The 20,054-nt window shown below is 46.0% G+C and overlaps 1 protein-coding gene across 2 annotated transcripts; it reads left to right on the top strand.

Moving 5' to 3' along the window:
• Window positions 1-14,854: 14,854 nt before the first annotated feature.
• LOC122369176 lies at window positions 14,855-18,633 on the top strand. 2 transcript variants are annotated; one of them, XM_043343690.1, is made up of 5 exons: window positions 14,855-14,864; window positions 15,087-15,233; window positions 16,034-16,174; window positions 16,688-16,850; window positions 17,519-18,633. In XM_043343690.1, the coding sequence occupies exons 2-5, from the start codon at window positions 15,191-15,193 to the stop codon at window positions 18,258-18,260; spliced, it is 1,089 nt and encodes a 362-aa protein (XP_043199625.1). In that variant the 5' UTR covers window positions 14,855-14,864; window positions 15,087-15,190; the 3' UTR covers window positions 18,261-18,633. The 2 variants fall into 2 exon arrangements, with proteins under 2 accessions (XP_043199625.1, XP_043199624.1); XM_043343689.1 differs by lacking the exon at window positions 14,855-14,864 and having other exon boundaries at window positions 14,944-15,233.
• Window positions 18,634-20,054: the final 1,421 nt, after the last annotated feature.

Genomic DNA, 20,054 nt, shown 5'->3' on the forward strand with positions numbered 1-20,054 from the left:
GTGATTCAAAAAATGCAACACAAGAAAGTTTTGTGCACACCAGTAAAGCTCAAAATCATTCAACGCTTCTGGCAATTAGTAAAGTTAAATGTCATGATCAGAACCTAACGGTTTTGTGGGATTCCGGTGCTGATATCTCACTGATAACCCATTCTGCGGCATCGCGACTTGATTTAAAGGGAGACGAAGTAGAATTGTCTATAATCAAAGTGGGAAATGACGCGACAAAAATAAAAAGCAAGAAATATCACGTTCCCCTGATCGATCTGGAAAACAGAAAATGGGACATTTACGCCTATGGAATGGATGAGATCACAGCCGACCTGCAACACGTCACTACAGAACGTATTGCAACTTATTTTCCGGACATCTACCTTCAAGACATTGCTAGGCCCCAAGGAAAGGTTGATCTGCTGATCGGCGTAGATTTTTGCGTCATCATGCCAAATGTCATAAAAACCGTAGGGAATGTACAACTTTTACAAGATCAGTTTGGGTATTGCATTCGAGGCTCATTTTACGAAGGAGATGAAGCACAGGAAGGTCACACCAAAATGGAAATAAAAAGCAACAATATGCTATTGACACCCCACATCAACAACATGGTTGTTGAATCACCCACAAACAAAAGTTGTGTGGAAAAATTCTTCAGTATTGAAAGTCTTGGGACATCTTGCACTCCTAAATGTGGTGGATGCAGGTGCGGGAAGTGTGCATTGGGCATGAAGGAGTATACACTGAAGGAGGAACGGGAGCTGGCGATGATTCATAGGGGCTTAAGCTATAACGATGAGGATAAATGTTTTACGGTTACCTATCCATGGATCAGACGACCTGAAGACCTCCCAAATAATTTGAGTACAGCAAGAGCAAAACTTCGATCGACTGAATTTCGACTGAAAAGACTAAATTACTATTATCAGTCGGCATATCGAACTCAAATGAAAGACATGGAAATCAGACAAGTCTCAAGAAAATTGACAGAAGATGAGATAAGATGTTATGAAGGTCCTGTTCATTACATCAATCACCACGAAGTATTTAAAGCTAATTCTTCTTCCACGCCTATCCGAATTGTATTTAATGCATTCGCATCGTACCTGGGTCACTCTCTTAACGATTACTGGGCTAAAGGACCCGACTTTGTGAATAGTCTATATGGAATTGTACTACGCTTCAGAGAGCATTCAGTAGCTGTCACTACCGATATCTCTAAAATGTACAATTCTATCAAATTATCCGAGAAGGACCAGCATGTCCATCGCTATCTATGGCGTGATATGGAAACACAACGAGAACCTGATCATTTCGTTCTCACGGCAGTACCATTTGGAGATCGCCCCAGTGGCACTATTGCGATGGTGGCACTGCACACTATTGCTGATATGAATATCACGCAATTTCCACACGCTGGCAAGATGATTAAAGAAAACAGTTATGTCGACGATTTACTGCAATCCGTTCCATCTGTAACTGGGGCGTTCCACGACAAATCGACAAATAAAAAATTAAATTTGCACCCTCATATTTTATTATTCGTTGAAAACTGGTGTAAGGGGTTGTGATGGGCGGGGAAGCCAGCTGTGGCAAGGATTTTTTTCTTCGAACAACAGTTTCCGAGATATAGCCTCGGGCAATTCCTGGAGTTCGCGCTGCAGCCCTATGTTTGGCGGCCTATAACTCAGAAACTATTGGTTTTTTACGATAAAAACTTTATATGGTTCAACTCACAATCAACCAACAAACATTTTGGCTATCTCGGATTTTCAATTTTTGAAAATTTTGATCACGTGACCTTTTGTCCTATTTTTCGAAGAGTGACCTTGATATTTTCCCCACTGAATGTTGCAATTTTGTCTGATGACGATTAAAGCCTTATCGATTGTCATTCATATGCGATAATAAGAAAAGTGGTTATCGCCCTGCATTGACCTCAGGTCAGGTCATTTTTATGACCTGTCCATTATTACGAGCGGGAGCGACAGCGAGATCTCGAGAATAAAGCAAGATAGCGACAAGAGGTAAACGGTAAAGGGTACACACGGATAAGGTCTATAATTTTTACTGGGGTCATTTTCAGGTCAGGTCAAAGATGACGTCACAGGAGCTAAAAGGAAGTCAAAATAGCGGCACTATACATATATATGAAGTTTTTCTCGAATAACTTTCAAGGTATCCCAGCTAGGAACAAACTAATAGCACCATCGTGATCCTCTCGTCGATCCGCATCGAAACATATGTATGTTGACCTCGAAAGGTCGAAAGGTCAAAAGTTGACCTTAGATCACGTGACCTAGGGTCAACTTTTGACCTTTCGACCTTTCGAGGTCAACATACATATGTTTCGATGCGGATCGATGAGAGGATCACGATGGTGCTATTAGTTTGTTCCTAGCTGGGATACCTTGAAAGTTATTCGAGAAAAACTTCATATATATGTATAGTGCCGCTATTTTGACTTCCTTATAGCTCCTGTGACGTCATCTTTGACCTGACCTGAAAATGACCTCAGTAAAAATTATAGAACTTATCCGTGTGTACCCTTTACCGTTTACCGCTTGTCGCTATCTTGCTTTATTCTCGAGATCTCGCTGTCGCTCCCGCTCGTAATAATGGACAGGTCATAAAAATGACCTGACCTGAGGTCAACGCAGGGCGATAACCACTTTTTTATTATCGCATATGAATGACAATTGATAAGGCTTTAATCGTCATCAGACAAAATTGCAACTTTCAGTGGGGAAAATATCAAGGTCACTCTTTGAAAAATAGGACAAAAGGTCACGTGATCAAAATTTTCAAAAATTGAAAATCCGAGATAGCCAAAATGTTTGTTGGTTGATTGTGAGTTGAGCCATATGAAGTTTTATCGTGAAAAACTAATAGTATCTGAGTTATAGGCCGCCAAACATAGGGCTGCAGCGCAAACTCCAAGAATTGCCCGAGGCTATATCTCGGAAACCGTTGTTCGAAGAAAAAAATCCTTGCCACAGCTGGCTTCCCCGCCCATCACAACCTATTAGACCAATTTTAAGCAAAAAATAAAATATGAGGGTGCAGGGCACTTGTCGATTTGTCGTGGAACGCCCCAACTGACGCTCTTACACTCATGGCCGACGTTCAACATGTTCTCTCACTTGGCAATTTCAAGCTCAAGCATTGGATAGTGTCTGGTCAATATGACATCAAAGATGACGACGTCAAAGTACTGGAGACTAAACACGTCAAGATTCTCGGATTGTCTTGGAATCCCCAGAAGGATTATTTCTTTTTTGAAATCAAATTAAATTTTTCTCCGAAGTCTGGAAAAACTGAAATGGGCCCAAATATCGCAAGAGATGACATTGCATACGCACTACCACCCACCTTAACAAGAAAATTACTACTACGACAAATAGCCAGTATATATGACCCACTCGGTCTTACCACACCGTTTACATTGCGAGGAAAACTATTGATGAGAAGTTTAATGACTACGTCCTCTCCAGAAAGAAAACAGATCAACTGGGATGAGCCAGTACCTCCCAACTGTAGGCAGGAATGGGCAACGTTCTTTACAGAAATGTTCAAGCTTGAAGACCTGCAATTTCCTAGTGCGTTAGACCTCTAACTGCAGTCGGTGAACCGACACTCGTCATCTTTTCTGATGCTAGTTCTCATGCGTACGGTGCATGCGCTTATGTGCACTGGGAAGTAAAACCAGGAAAATGGAGGGCCTTCTTAATATCTGCTAAGAATAGAATATCGCCAACAAGACAACTGACGATACCAAGATTGGAACTCTGCGGTGCCCTCATCGGGTGTCGCTTAGGTAAGACAATTCATACGGATTTGGTACGTTCGTCGCCACAAGGGTTGCTGAAATCCAGGACAAATCAAGCCCATTACAATGGTGGTGGATAAATGGATCCAGCAACCAGATGGATGGGCCCAAATATCGCAAGAGATGACATTGCATACGCACTACCACCCACCTTAACAAGAAAATTACTACTACGACAAATAGCCAGTATATATGACCCACTCGGTCTTACCACACCGTTTACATTGCGAGGAAAACTATTGATGAGAAGTTTAATGACTACGTCCTCTCCAGAAAGAAAACAGATCAACTGGGATGAGCCAGTACCTCCCAACTGTAGGCAGGAATGGGCAACGTTCTTTACAGAAATGTTCAAGCTTGAAGACCTGCAATTTCCTAGATGCGTTAGACCTCTAACTGCATTCGGTGAACCGACACTCGTCATCTTTTCTGATGCTAGTTCTCATGCGTACGGTGCATGCGCTTATGTGCACTGGGAAGTAAAACCAAGAAAATGGAGGGCCTTCTTAATATCTGCTAAGAATAGAATATCGCCAACAAGACAACTGACGATACCAAGATTGGAACTCTGCGGTGCCCTCATCGGGTGTCGCTTAGGTGAGACAATTCAAAGGGAAATGTCATACAACTTCCAAGAAGTTGTATTCATTGTGGACTCCATCATCGTGAGATCACAGATTCAGAAAGAATCATACGGATTTGGTACGTTCGTCGCCACAAGGGTTGCTGAAATCCAGGACAAATCAAGCCCATCACAATGGTGGTGGATAAATGGATCCAGCAATCCAGCTGACATGGTCACACGACCAACAAAACCAGAAGACTTAGGTAAACAATCGGAATGGCAAACAGGGCCAGCCTTCTTAAGAGGACCTAGATCTTCCTGGCCTATCAATCAAAGGCTATACGAAGATGAATTACCCGACCAAACTGGAATAAGCTTGCTGGTAACCGGCATAACTTCTGAGCAAGACATGTGCAGCAGCTTCAACATTCAGCATTTTAGTAGCTTTGATAAGTTTATCAGAGTTACAGCCAGGATAATGAGGGTCGGTAGAGACAGGTCGTTAAAAAGCATCGCCAAACCCCTTAATGTAGAACTGATCTCTATAGCTGAGGAGAGGTGGATCAAAGACGCTCAAAAACAGTTCCGCGAAAACTGGAAGGTACGATTTCAAAAGCTGGGCCCAAGCATCACTGATAGTGGTATCATAGTGGTAGGAGATCGCATAGCTAAGTGGCTTAATGCAACTGGAATCAAGACCGTTTCATATTACTGCCAGCGAAGCACCCCTTAACCATTCTCCTGATGCAAAAATGTCATTACAGAGATCACGGAGGAGTGGAATGCACTTTGGCTCGACTTCACTCCAAATACTGGGTGCCTAGTGCAAGACGCATTATCAAGATGATTATCCAGCGATGCGTCATTTGCAGAAAAACACGCGATAAACCCCAAGGACAGAAGATGGGTCAAGTAAATGACGCAAGACTCCAGCCATGCCCCGCTTTCTACAACACCGCCCTAGATTTATTTGGTCCCTTTTTCATCAAAGACACCGTAAAACGGCGAACCAAATCCAAAGTATACGGTGTACTGTTCACTTGCTTGGTGACCCGCGCAACATACATAGACTTAGTAGAGGGTTACGGCACCCAGGATTTCTTGTTAGCACTTCGTCGCTTCATCACCGTAAGAGGCTGTCCTGCCACGATATACTCCGATGCTGGCTCACAGCTCGTTGCTGCAAAAAGAGAGCTGCGTGAAATCATCAACAGCTGGGATTTAACCGACCTGGAGAATGTAGGATCCAATCACAAATTACAGTGGAATTTCACAAAATCAGCCGATGCCCCGTGGGAAAACGGTTGCTGTGAGGCATTGATACGCCTAGCCAAGAGGGCTTTACTGATAGCGATAAGCGATAGCGTATTGCCACGTTCGGTGAAATGCAAACCGCCCTATATGAAGTAGCAAACTTACTAAATGAGCGACCAATCGGAAGAAAACCCGGCGCTGACCCGACAGCAGGAACCTATTTATGTCCAAATGATCTTCTACTCGGACGCACACAAGTTACACCACCCCAGGGGCCATGGGCTGAAAGATCAAGATTAGCTGAAAGGTTCTTATTTTTACAACGACTCGTAACAACGTTCTGGGAAAAATGGTAGGGGAGAGTGGGGAAAGATGCCCAGGGTTTTACTATGTCATATATTATTCGAAAATGACGATCGGAAAGTAAAAACTTGGAGTTTCAACGGAAGCCGACATCATTTTTCTCACACTTTCGTGCCTGAAATATGATAACATTTTTTGCTGTTAAGCATTTTCCTGAAGAAGTCAAAGGGGGCATCTTACCCCACAGGGTGGGAAAGACGCCCCCTGGCGTTGGGGAAGATGCCCCCTGCACTATAAATGACATAAATGGGCACGTGAATCGCCTGAACGAATCAGTAGTCCCTTCGAGCCTGCAGTAGACACCAAACGTCATCGTAAGGGCCCTCAAAAGTGGTCGTAAGGGGCTTCAGAGGTCTTCGTTAGGGTCATCATAGTCCAGCGTGGCCAAACAAGCTTCCGTGGTGGCGTTCGGAGACCACTGTGGGGCCCTTATAGGTCTTCATGATGCTTGAGGGCCCTCGAGCCCATCGTGGGGAACTCAGATGCCAGCGCGGCCCGTGGAGCCAACGTGGGAGCCCTCAAAGGATGTCGTGAGGGGCCATGGAGCCAATAATGGGGCCCACAGAGGCCGTCATGAGGGCTCTCAGAGTCAGATGCCGCCCAAAAAGTCGCTGTGTGGACCGAGAGACCGGCATTGGGAGCACCCGACCGTACTGGACTCTCAATAGTCCCAGATCGGCTTTTGTCTCTCATCCTAAGCATGTAATAAATGATTTGACGGGCTGCTTGAAGGACAGCCTACGGATTTAGGGGGGCGTCTTTCCCCGTCAGGACAGGGGGCATCTTATCCCAAGGTACCGAAGTAACATTAAATCAGTACAATTTGTTAGCCATAAAACTACACCCTGAAACAAACTGTTTGGGACACAGTACACGCATGTTAACCCGCGCCCCGTAGGGGGGGGGGGCCGAAACGGCCCCTCCCTGTACTTTCCGGTCGATATCTCCTAAACGGCTGGAGATATCGCCACCAAACTTTCAGGACCCCTCCGGGCATCAATTTTACACATTGTGACCAAAAATTTTTCCAGAGGCTATGATAGGTTGGCCATAAATGACGTCAGAGTGACGTCATGTTCTGTCATTTTCGACCGAAAAAAGACCTTCGCGAGAAGACCTGTCAGGACTACAGCTTTGAAGATACAGAAAAATGATCAAGACATAAAAGGTGTAGAATTGACAGGGCTACAAAACTGCTATCTCGAATTTTTGAAATTTTTGAGTTTTGACCCCCAAAAATCAAAAAAGCATTTTTTTGAATATATTCGCCAAAAAATCCAAAAAGTTTTTTGAGTTTCGAAAAAACCGGAATATATATGATAGTGCCTACCGTCTTCTATCTACATACCAAATTTCAGATCGATACCTCGTTTTTTGGCCAAGTTATAGCGAAAAAACTGTTCAAAAATGATGACGTCAAATTTTCAAACTCAATTTTTGGCAATTCTAGAACTCGTAGAGCAAAACGAAGACCACCATTAGACTCCCCGTGACGAGCTGCATCGAATCGATACCCATTTTATGCAAAAATATCAACTTTGAAATTTGACCTAATTTGACCTGACCTTGACCTGACCTTCACAAAAACGTGACCTAGGCTGGCCCCAAAGGCTGCCTAACCCACATAATCGCATTTGTCATGTAAAATGGACCATAAAACATGTATCACACGACACATTCATATTGTGACCCCCGGTGACCTGACCTCGCTGTGACCTGACCTGGTATCAGTGACCTCAGATAGCAAAGTATGTGTTTGACGAACAATGTACCATCGATGCTTTTCAATTCGAGGAAAAGGTCAATGATTCTTCACGTATCTATTCTCGCTATGTTCCTCGCTCAAGCACTTCACACCATAAATTACCAATTTACTCGCTTTCACAGCACATTTCTTGAATTGCCTGTGAACGGTGAAAATCTGACCTTTGACCTGACCTGTGACGTCATCGGTTTGACCTAGGTCAATGAAATTTGGTCACAAGGTAGTTCCCGGGTGGGGCTATCGAACGCCGTTTGAATTTTGAAAATCGGCCGGTAACTTTCCGAGATCTTAGGGGGGGCCGATACGGCCCCCCCTACGGGTGGTAGGGTCCGCCGGTAGCCCTACGGGGCGCGGGTTAATGTATCACGACTATAGCAAGGGACGCAAAAATTATCTACCTTCTTTGATATTTACAATGTTTTGACACCAAAATATTTTTCGAAAGCAGCAAATAAAAAACATGCATTCACCAGCCAGGCGTTGCCCAACTGAGCTTCGCAAATTTTTGTGCAGTTAACAAGGCAGGCTTCCGCTTTACGCTAAGAACATTAATTCCCGGGTTCAATTCTTTTTTTCGCCGCTAGAGGGGGTGGGGCGTCTTACCCACCCTGGGCATCTTACCCCACTCTCCCCTACCGTTACTTCTTCTCTTTCATATTAATCCGGCAAAAATGGCATCGTGAAAAACGGAACATGCGCGTAGGAGACATCGTCATAGTACAAGAAAACAACCCTGTGCGTGGAAAGTGGAGACTAGCGGAAATTATCGGTACCGAGCCCAACGACGACGGAAATGTACGGGACGTCATCCTCGGGTATAAGGCACAATCAGATGGACATGCTTATACGGGACAACCAGATATTATCATCAAAAGATCAGTACACCGACTGGTTCTACTTATTGAAGCGGAATCTACACTGAAAATAAATTAACACTCGCGTGCCGGTGACACGAAAATAAGCACCAATGAGAGGCGTTTTGGTAGGGTGTAACACAACTCAACTGTGTTACTGTGGGGTGTAACGCTGAAGAATGGTGCAATTACTCGGTGTTCAAAATCAACACCGACAATTAACACCAATGCCACCTCAGACCTAACCGACACTACGGATAAATAACACCACCATTTGGTGTCAACACCCCGTAACAGAGACGTTATATCGCATACGCCACACAATGGTGTAGCTCCCAGTTCATTGATCTCTAAACAGTGTTACTAGCACCGTTACCATGGATCGGATATGGCCTTGGATTCAAGGTCAGCCGGCCGCCGGCCAGCGCGAGCGGCTGCGCGTGCACATGCGTAAATTCAAATGAACGGCGGCGTGTTGATTCGCGCTTCAGTTTGAGTCGAGTGATGCGGGGCTGTGTGGAGACTGGAGGTGCTGTGAGATAAAGATGGAGCCTGCCGCGGGATCATCACAGGTATGATTTTATGATATTAAGTTAGTGTCTGATTGCTTCGTTAATTGCTGTGCTGAATTGATGTCATATTGTTTTAAGTCAGAATTCTGGAATCGCTGCCTGGTAGGCCGAAGCCTCGATACTAAGTAGGTGCAATGCGATTTTTGCGGAGCGCAAGCTAAGTCAGTGCATTTCCCTTGCAGATGATACTGTGTCAGCTCTGCTGCATGGCTACTGGGTGAGGACGACGCAGTGTTCCCAACAAACATGGAGCCGTGGCCTTGTATTGTGGGCGAGAACCTGTGTGTGGAAAAAACGGATGTCGTGAAGACGAACGGGCTAAGCAGCCAGGACAAACTGCTCCTGTGGGGAATCGTTTTCTCCGTCCTGTCACAGAAAATGACATTCACGGCATGCCAGTGCACGGCCACCCTCATGAACGTTCATTTGCTGAGGGCGGATGAGATAGGCTCCATGCCAAAGAGGCTCCGAGCTGCCTGGAGTAGGCTGACTGCTCCAAATAAGTAGGTGATAAAAAGATGACGTTCAGTTGAGTTCATGAGCCTGCTTTCCTGTTCATTGTGACTTGTGAGTTAGGGCTCCAGGCGGCGCGGAGTCTCTTTACCATATTGCCTTGATTAGCATACCAAGATTGTTTAGAAAAGAACATTGCTTTGTTTGTCTTTGTTCTCTTGTGTCCATCGAGTCTCGTGACCGCCCGATTCGGTGACCGCCTGTCACCTGACTGGATCTGGGTGGGACAGTCACCGGCCTGTGAAGACTGGTGTCAGTCTGGCGACCGCCCTCCCCCCATGTCTGGTGTCTGGTCTGGTATGTTGTCAGCACTCAGCAGAGTCCGGTGATCACCCGTGCACTTGAGAAAGCGCCACTCACAGTTGCCGCAATTTTTGTTAATAACATTTGTTTATTGCTCGTCTCGGACGTTACAAAATAAATTGTCTTTATTTAACCCTATTCCTGGCGGGCTCCGCCGGGACAAGAAACTGGCGGGGGGGCCGATTCGGCCCCCCCCCCCTGAGATCTCGAGAACGAAACAAGATAGCGACAAGCGGTAAACGGCATCGGATACGCATGGACAAGATCTACAATTTTTACTAAGGTCATTTTCAGGTCAGGTCAAAGATGACGTCACAGGGGTCGAAAAAGTCAAAATGGCGGCGCTAGATATGGAGAGAGTTTTTCTCGAATAACTTTCGAATTAGTCAAGATAGGAACAAACTAAGGGCATCATCGTGATCCTCTCGTCAATCCGCATCGAATGATATATATATATGTTGACCTCGAAAGGTCAAGGTCAAAGGTTGACCTCAGGTCACGTGACCTCGAGGTCATCATGTATATCATTCGATGCGTCTTGACGAGCTGAACACAATGAGGCCATCCACGCGTCTGTATCTTGTTCCTGTACGGAGTTATTGGCCAAAAACCTTTGGTGACCTTTGATGACGTCACATGACCTCACAGCTGCCCAACAGCAAAACAGACCTCAAGGTAGTGAAGGTTGATCGTATATGAAGTCATGTATGGTATATGGGGCCATTCCGACCCGTTTTAGTGGTAAAAACAGGGAGTTGATTTTTCCCCCATTGACTTATAATGGGAAGGTCGCGAAACTGACCTGACCTTAGGTCACCGATATCAAAATTCCGAGATATACAAATTGCACATACTGGTACCCTAACTAAAGCCTGAAGAGATGAAAATGATCGGTCAAAAACTCTAGCTCTGGCGTGATTGCAAACTTTTCTGAGGTAGGGTCACCAAACCGCCTCTGGTGACCTGACCTGAGGTCAGATCAACTCAAAATTTTCAGACATGTTGTGTAGAAGCCTTTTAGGAAAAGTCAGAAAATTTGAGCTTCCTAGCTCAACGCGTTTGGGAGAAATAACCAAAAAACCTCAGGGGGGGGCTCCTGAGCCCCCCCCCCCCCCCCGCCAGGAATAGGGTTAAGGAATGCTTTGCTTTGTATGGGGTCTAGGCAAGCCACAGTATACGCAAATGGATTTGTCACATATGTTCACACAAACGCATGCACACGTATATATATATATATATATATATATATATATATATATATATATATATATATATATATATATATATATATATATATATATATCCTGCACCGCTCTGAGAGGATGGCTAGCATTTTTCCCTCTGACCCAATGGTAGCGTACAAACGAGGCAAAAATCTGGAAGACATACTGGTGCATGGTAAGACTAGGCGGGTGATATCTGGCGAAGGCGAGCGCAAAGTCCAAAACTGTGGTAAGAGTTGTGTCATTTGTAAGCGGACATATGCGAGTGGGGAGTTAGTGCAGGGACCGAGACATGGGTGTGTCACCACTTATGACCGAACGATTGGGTGTAGGAGTGTAAATGTGGTATATGGGATATGGTGCAATGTGTGTCGATGTGTGTGCTATGTGGGTGAGACGGGCGGCTGTCTGTACACTCGCATCCAGAACCACCTGTCGTCGATAAGGGCCAGTAATATATAATACTGAACGAGGCCGGTGTAAATAAATTTTCAAGACCGAGGTCCTTACTGGATTTTTGAACGAGGCCGAAGGCCGAGTTCAAAAATCAGTAAGGACTGAGGTCTTGAAAATTTATCACCGGCCGAGTTTGGTATGTATTTTACTGTATGCCAACGATAAATTTATTTTCTGGACCGAAGCTCTTAGCCGACTTAGGAACGAGACCATCCCAAAATGTTGGCTTTAGTGCATTCTGGTAATGCATTTTTGACCGTGGTCAATTTGCTTACACCAGTTATTACCACACCCCTCAGGCTAATGTATTTGAATAGGCCAGGCATACAGTAATCCTGCTGTGTCCCTCCCGGTTCGGCTCCACTTTCTTGCCCCGGGACATAGTATAGATGATGTGTGGGTCGTCGGGCTAGAAAGAGTGTGGAGCCAAGATGTCGAGTACAGGCGGTCAAGAGAGAAGCGGTGGATGAATCTGCTGGGAACGCAAGGCGGAAAGGAGGGAATGAACAAGCGCTACGGATGAACGGGTGTCGGCTGGCGCGCGTTGCGGGACAGGTGTGACCCCGCCATACCGAGTGAAAAGGTGATTGAAATGATCGAACTGGTGCTGGACAACAACAACTTTAACCTCTCCTCGGACAAACATTTCGTCCAGACTGACGGCACGGCCATAGGCTCCAGATTGGGTAAAAACTATGCGTGCACCTATATGGGCGTATGGGAGGAGACATTACTAAGGGATGCGACGTTTAAACCCTCTGTGTAGGGGAGAGTGGGGCAAAGCGGCCACCCTAACGCTTCTCACGATGCCAACGCTTGATTTTTAAACTTGGAAAGATTCTTTCTATACCAATGTGATCCCTATTAAGTTGCCTTTTATTTCAACTGCGTTTTATTTCCAAAGGCGTTCACATATGAAAGATATTGACAAAACTTTAAACCTATGCATATTGGCCGCTTTGCCCCATACCCTGGGGCAAAGCGGCCACTGGCGTCTTCTCAAGTCCCGATATGAGAAACAAAATAGTTGCCTCGTGTACGACTAGGGTATTTGATGGTGACAAGGTTAAGCGAGGATGGATGTTTACTTTATCATCTTCCACCTGTAGGTAAACAAAGAAAGGATTTTCATGAAAATAAACATTTAATAGCATTATTTGGTAACTCATGCAACTGAAAAGTGGCCAAGATGAATGCATGACGACACATTTGAATATAAATAATGTTTTTATCCAGATGGAAGCAACTTATGGCCAATTGGGGGGTGGCCACTTTGCCCCGGCCACTTTGCCCCGCGCATACCGTCCGAGACAAAAATATTCCAGCTTAGCTATTAGTGGGGTAAAAAACATTAAAATTGGTAGAATACATGTACGATAACCATGCAATGCATGGACAAGAACACTTATAAAAATTCCAAACGGTTATGGAATAACATGACATTTAAATATTGTAAACATAGTTGGTAACCTGGCAAGAAATGCTTTTCCGTGTTTCACAGAACAATGGTGATGGGCCTGAAACCCCGGTCTGGCTCATTCGAACGACCGTGAAGAGAAGTATAATTGGAAACCATAAATTGGAACTGACGCCAGCTATGAAGGGCTAAAACGATGGGTGGCCGCTTTGCCCCGGGTGGCCGCTTTGCCCCACTCTCCCCTACTTCCGCTTCATAGATGATATATTTGGAGTATGGTTACACGGTGAGGAGGAGTTGTATGAGTTCCACCGCCGCGCCAACAACATCCACCCCAAAATTGATGTTGACCTGCGTGTCTCGCGATCCGAGATAGAATTCCTAGACGTGATGGTTAAGTTAGGCACAGATGGCTACATTGAAACAGACCTGTTTGAGAAACCCACTGATTCCAAATCCTACCTGCACTTTAGCTCGGATCACCCCTCCCACATGAAAAAGGCAATACCCTACGGCTTGGGTCTTCGCATGAAGAGGATCTGTACCAGGGAGGATGATTACAGGAAGCACAGGGGTAATCTAAAGGGGAGACTTCTGGAGAGAGGCTACCCGGGTTCTCTAGTCGAAAAGGAGCTTAGAAAGGTCGATAAGGTCAAAAGGGACACAATTCTAACCAGTAGAAAGAACAGAGGTGTACAACAGAGAGTACCACTAGCCCTCACTTACTCCCGCTACCTTCCCAACATGACAGCCATTCTTAAAAGCAAGCGGCATCTCCTGCACCGCTCTGAGAGGATGGCTAGCATTTTTCCCTCTGACCCAATGGTAGCGTACAAACGAGGCAAAAATCTGGAAGACATACTGGTGCATGGTAAGACTAGGCGGGTGATATCTGGCGAAGGCGAGCGCAAAGTCCAAAACTGTGGTAAGAGTTGTGTCATTTGTAAGCGGACATATGCGAGTGGGGAGTTAGTGCAGGGACCGAGACATGGGTGTGTCACCACTTATGACCGAACGATTGGGTGTAGGAGTGTAAATGTGGTATATGGGATATGGTGCAATGTGTGTCGATGTGTGTGCTATGTGGGTGAGACGGGCGGCTGTCTGTACACTCGCATCCAGAACCACCTGTCGTCGATAAGGGCCAGTAATCCTGCTGTGTCCCTCCCGGTTCGGCTCCACTTTCTTGCCCCGGGACATAGTATAGATGATGTGTGGGTCGTCGGGCTAGAAAGAGTGTGGAGCCAAGATGTCGAGTACAGGCGGTCAAGAGAGAAGCGGTGGATGAATCTGCTGGGAACGCAAGGCGGAAAGGAGGGAATGAACAAGCGCTACGGATGAACGGGTGTCGGCTGGCGACGAGTTAGACTGACCCGCAGGGCACAGCCGTCAGGCGGCACAGCCTACCACAAAATCTTAAATTAAAATGTCTTCACAAAATTTGGAACCGCAACGCGGCCGGAGGGATCTGGTGATTATGGAATAGGCGTGTATGTCATCGTGTGTAAATTTGAGTCGTTTTCGTTTGGTAGGAGACCGCGTAGTACGTATATTGTCTGAATTTCCTGTTCTGTTTTAATGCGTACATTTTATTGGACGTGCACGAATATGTTTATCACGCTCATGTTGATATGTGCGCCACGTATGTGTTGTGTTGTGCGGCGAAACGATGAGGCCATTTATTCTGACGAAGATAATAAAGCCTAAGCTACACTAGCATGAATTTCGACGTTTTTTCGGTTTCTGCGGGATTTCGGTTCGCGTCGTAAAGTTCGCCTCATAGCGAAAGCATTGCGCAAGCTACACTGCCAGTCTGGCGTCCCGTGGAACGAAAACCCGCAAAAACCGACGAGTCGGAACCGAAAAAAAGTTCAGAGCCGTGAACTTTTTTTCGATTTCTGCGGGATATCGTTCCACGCGACATTTTATGGCGCACAGCGGCATTCTTTTGTTTTGTTTACTTCTGCCTTTTTTGAAGTGACAGAAGGTTGAGTAGGTGTCAGTTTTCATCCGATTTGTGTAGATTATAGTCGTATTTTCTGTGTTAAGTTGTTCTGGATATTCACCTACCTACGCATCAGTATGGAACGTGCAATGAGAGATGAAGATGGAGAAATGAGTGGAGGTAATTTGAATGTTGTTATAATCAAATGAAAATCAATCTGTAACCTCACCCTACTAATGTGTTTCACATGAATTGAATTGTTATAATTAAATTAATTGGGTAGTTTGGTGGCTCCAGCATTTCAGTTGCACTGATGGTGTGGAAAATTCAAGGAGAAATATGAAGCTCAAGCTTTGATTTGTATTATTTTTGCACGCATTAACTAAGCACATGAAAAGAATGTGAAATCGCCCTTTGTGAAGTCTCCCGAAATTGCACCTTGGGCTCCATACTGAATGAAGACAACACCATATTGTCACAAACCAACTATCAATCTAGAACATTGTTCACATGATCATGTAAAGCTAAAAAATTAGCTACATCATGAGCAGAAATAACAAAACCTAAGCTAACCTGACCTAATTTTACCAACGTAACATAACCTAGCCTGACAACAGTAGCGGCGGAACACCTTCAATTAAGGGGGGGGGCACTGCTGACTTTTGGTCCCATTCTTTCCATGCAATGCCCATAGGGCTAATGTTAAAATGCCAGAATCAAAGGGGGGCATGGTGCCCTCCCCGTTCCGCCGCCTATGCCTGACAACATGTGGCTGGGTGTTAAGATATAAATGTTTTGTGTAAATAGTAACAATTATAAATGTGTGGTCTTATTCGTCAACCTTGGAAGGATGTGTTTTTTTCCATTTTAAGAATTAAAGTTAATAAATGGTGCAGAAGGAGAAAATCACTAAAATAATTGTTGTTATTAGGTACTGAATGTTTGACAACCTCCAGATCACTGGCATTTCTTTGTTGCAGAAATGGACTTCAACGAATCAATAATTGAAGCAGTCAGGAAGTACCCAGGTTTGTGGGACAAAAAGTCGAAGGACTATGCAAAGAAAAAGACTGTAAAAGATCTTGATTGGCAAAGAGTGGCAGCTGAGTGCAGATGTGATGGTGAGTGCTGACTGCTGGCTACCTACGCAGCTGAGGTTTTCAGTTGATATCACTTGAGCTTGCAATAATTGGTGGTTACATGCCTTGAAATGGGCTTTTTCAAGTACACTATTGAACTTAAATGGTCTAAACATCATAGTCACGAAGAAGAAAGGGTATTTAGATTGAATTTAGAAGATCAAGATACATAGAGATGCCTTTATTGATTGGTTTGGCACAATCAGTGTGTTTTATTTTGCAATATATTATACATTGATATCGATCCAGACTGGAAAGCATCAATGCACTATGCCTGACGCCTGTTAGACCCTCATCCGCTGAAAACTGAAATTCTGCGCAGTTGGTTTTGCGCCGAAATTTCTCTGTTGTTTTAGCCGACAGTTTGATGCCTGTTTGCGCCAAAATTAAGCCGTTTTTATATTCTGCACAGTGCACACCAATTTAGTTCTATTGGTGACATTTTGTTCTGTTGGATGAAATGAAATGGTAACAATACTCTCCTTCCATCATCAGTGCAAGCTGCCAAAGAGAGGTGGAAGTCTTTGCGGGACTACTATCTGGCCAGAAAAAGGAAGACTCTGCCCAGTGGATCAGCAGCACCTGCAGGTGGCCATCAGCACCTAGGACCCTATGGGAATATGCTCAGATTTCTGGACCCCAGCACCCAGCGTGGGCCGTGAGTATTAAACAGATGTGCAATATCCATACCTACTTTGTCCTCCATCCAGCCATCCTTTGACTTTGTCCATCATTCTATATTGTCACACAGGTCAGAATTGACAGTTTGTCATTGTCCTGCTGAAATATTCAAGGTAATAGTTCCATGCATAGTAACTTGGATGTACCTTTTGTTACCATGACCTCCCATAGTGTTTATTTTATATTTCTTATCACTCGATTACTTATGTTCCTTGTTCTGAAATGCAACCATGATTTCCTCCATGACTTCATCAGCTCGCCTGCCTGAAATATGTACTGAAGCCATGTTCTCTCATTTTGTAACCAATGCATATTTCACATCAGTTCCTTTCCCTTATCTGCCGAAACGTTAGTGTGTTTCTATCCAAACTTAATCATCAGAGTTAAGGAATTGCCCCATATTGATTTAACCCGCTCCAGACTGGGGAGAGGGTGGGGGTGGGGGGGGGGGGGTGGACAGTGGACACCCCCGAGTGGTTTTTCGCAGATATCTGAAAAATGGCCCCGCCGTTTGTCGCTACGTTGGTCCAGGAGCCGAGACTGGGTGATTTTCAGAACCCCACCCCCGCCGGTCCGGCGCGGTTTTCTCCATTCCACATTCAACGTCCCAAACCTTTCCTTATTTCCATATTTTTTCCTTTTCAGTACAACCTCATCCATGACCTTCCGGCTGGATTCACATGGAGGCGGAGATGATCCTGGAGGTGATCCTGGGGCTGAGACCAACACTCACCCTCACATCCTGTATCTTGAAGATACCCAATATGAAATTGAAGTGACTGAGGAGAACACAGACGACACACCGCACTCACATGATACAACACAAAACACATCGCGCGCTGACTACACTGAAAACACACCGCGCGCTCTGAGCACACGAAACGCACCGGCACAAAACACATCGCGCGCTCACCACACTCAGCACACAACGCGCGCTCTGGGCACACAACACACACCGGGCACACAAGGCACACGGCTCGTGCACGACACAACGCACGCTCTGGGCGCACAAAACGCACCGACACAAAACACGCAGCGCGCCCACCAGACTCAACACACAACACGCGCTCCGAGCACACAACACACACCTGGCACACAAGATACACCGTCCGCTGACGACACACACACACCGCGTGGCCAGGACACACAAGGTACATCGGATACACAAGGTACACCGCGCACCACATCGGGCACACGAAGCAAGCGCAAAACAACAGACATAGACTATGCTATCTTGGAGGAGCTAGATAGGAGCAGGAGACAACAATCTGACAGGGACTACACATTCTGTATGAATGTGTATGCTGAGCTGCAGCACAGGAGTGAGGCCACCAAAAAACTGATCAAACGTGCGTTCCAGCAGATCCTTGATGAATACGAGGACTGAAGGACACCCATAAGTCACTGAGACTGCGACGTGTTTGTATGTGTGGCTGTGGTTGATTTTTTTTTTTGTTTAACTAACTGGTGCCTTGACGTTGATGCCTACGTGTGCAGACAACCTGTTTTGCCGTATGTATCTCTATGGATATTTATTTTGTAGCTGACGACGTTTGTTATGTATTGTCCTGGCGTTTATATCCGCAGGGATGAAGGACAGACTGCCTTTTCTGCGATATTTACCTATGGCTGTTATTGTTCAATTTGGAGTTGACAACGTTTGTTTTGTCGTTGCGTTGATAGCCACAGCCCACAAGGACAGACAGCTTTCGTTAAGTCGTCTGTCCCTGTGATATAAGTTGTTCGTTTTGGTTAGCAACAGCCAACAGTAGTTTGTTGCTGACATTCATTCAATACATGGCTTTGCCGTGCTTGTTGATTGTTTTTGAGAGCAATTGCCGGTAACAGTGACATCATCTTTACGATATACACATTCAATCGTAACCATCGTCAGCTTATATTTCAAACTTCACGACACATTGAATCGATGCTTGAATCGTCAAGTAAACGGCGTGAAACAGTCAATCCGTTTCGACCAGGCACTGAATAGTTCAAAATTCAAATCATCACTTTTACAAGAACGGCACATCCAACATCATACCGCTTCTTATGCGCTCTCGCCATGGGAGTCACAGCGGCAGTGGTTACACACACACGGCGTACACGCACACATGATACACCCACAGTTCTTCACTAGCGGCGAATGCTGTTCAGCTGCCAGGGGACACTGCCGACGCCGCTGAAGTACTCGACGTACTTCTCTCGTACTTGGGCCGCCTGCTGAGGGTGATTGTGAGACGCGCCTGCGTCACGTAGGTCACGGAGACCGGGGATGTCTCGTCGCTCTTCAGGCGTGACGTAGCCGTAGGCCGCTGGCCCTCCACGTCTGGTCTCGATGTCCTTCTCTCTCAGGAAGTTATGCAGGACGCAGGTTGCCAGGACGATGAGTTTAACGGCCTCCACGTCACACCCGATCGGACCCCGGAACACCCGCCACCGTTGTGCGAGGATCCCGAACGCGTTCTCGGAGGTCCGACGGGCGCGGCTGAGTCTGTAGTTAAAGACACGTCGTTGGTCGTTCGTCAGGCGCGACCCAGGAAATGGCCTCATCATATGTTGCCGCAGCGGAAAAGCCTCATCTGCCACGAACACGTGAGGCACGGTCACTGCGGAGCCAGGGAGCGGCTCTGGGCCTGGCAGAACAGGCGGCCCGCCGTTGTCTTGGTCCTCCAGCAGCCGACCCAGGTCGCTTCCTCCCCACACTCCCCCGTCACTCTCCTGACCGTGGCTGCCCACGCTGATGTAGCGAAAGCGACACTTCGCGTCCACCACAGCCATCAGCACGATGCTGAAGAACCCTTTATAGTTAAAGTTCATTGAGCCACTGTTGGCAGGCTTGTCGACCATGATATGCTTTCCATCAACCGCCCCACAGCAGTTGGGAAACTGCCACTCCTCCTCGTAATCCAGGGCGTGCTGGCGCCACTGCTCGGGCGACGGTAGCCCCATCAGCCCTGGTCCGAGCTCCTCCCAGATGGCGCGGCATGTCTCAGGGACGATCAGGCGGATCGTGGCGAAGCCTATGCGGTAAGATTCTGCCACAGACTTCATAGTCCCACCTGACGCCAGGTAACTGCAAAAGGTGTACACATATGTAGTAATTAAAAAATGTCAGTCCTTTGTTACGTCATTGCGCCTATGTCATATTCGTAATTAGTCGATTGGAAATTGAGGCACCTTT

This window comes from Amphibalanus amphitrite, unplaced genomic scaffold (assembly GCF_019059575.1).
Source record: "Amphibalanus amphitrite isolate SeventyFive unplaced genomic scaffold, NRLGWU_Aamphi_draft 001013F_arrow, whole genome shotgun sequence".
Lineage (NCBI taxonomy): Eukaryota > Metazoa > Arthropoda > Thecostraca > Balanomorpha > Balanidae > Amphibalanus > Amphibalanus amphitrite.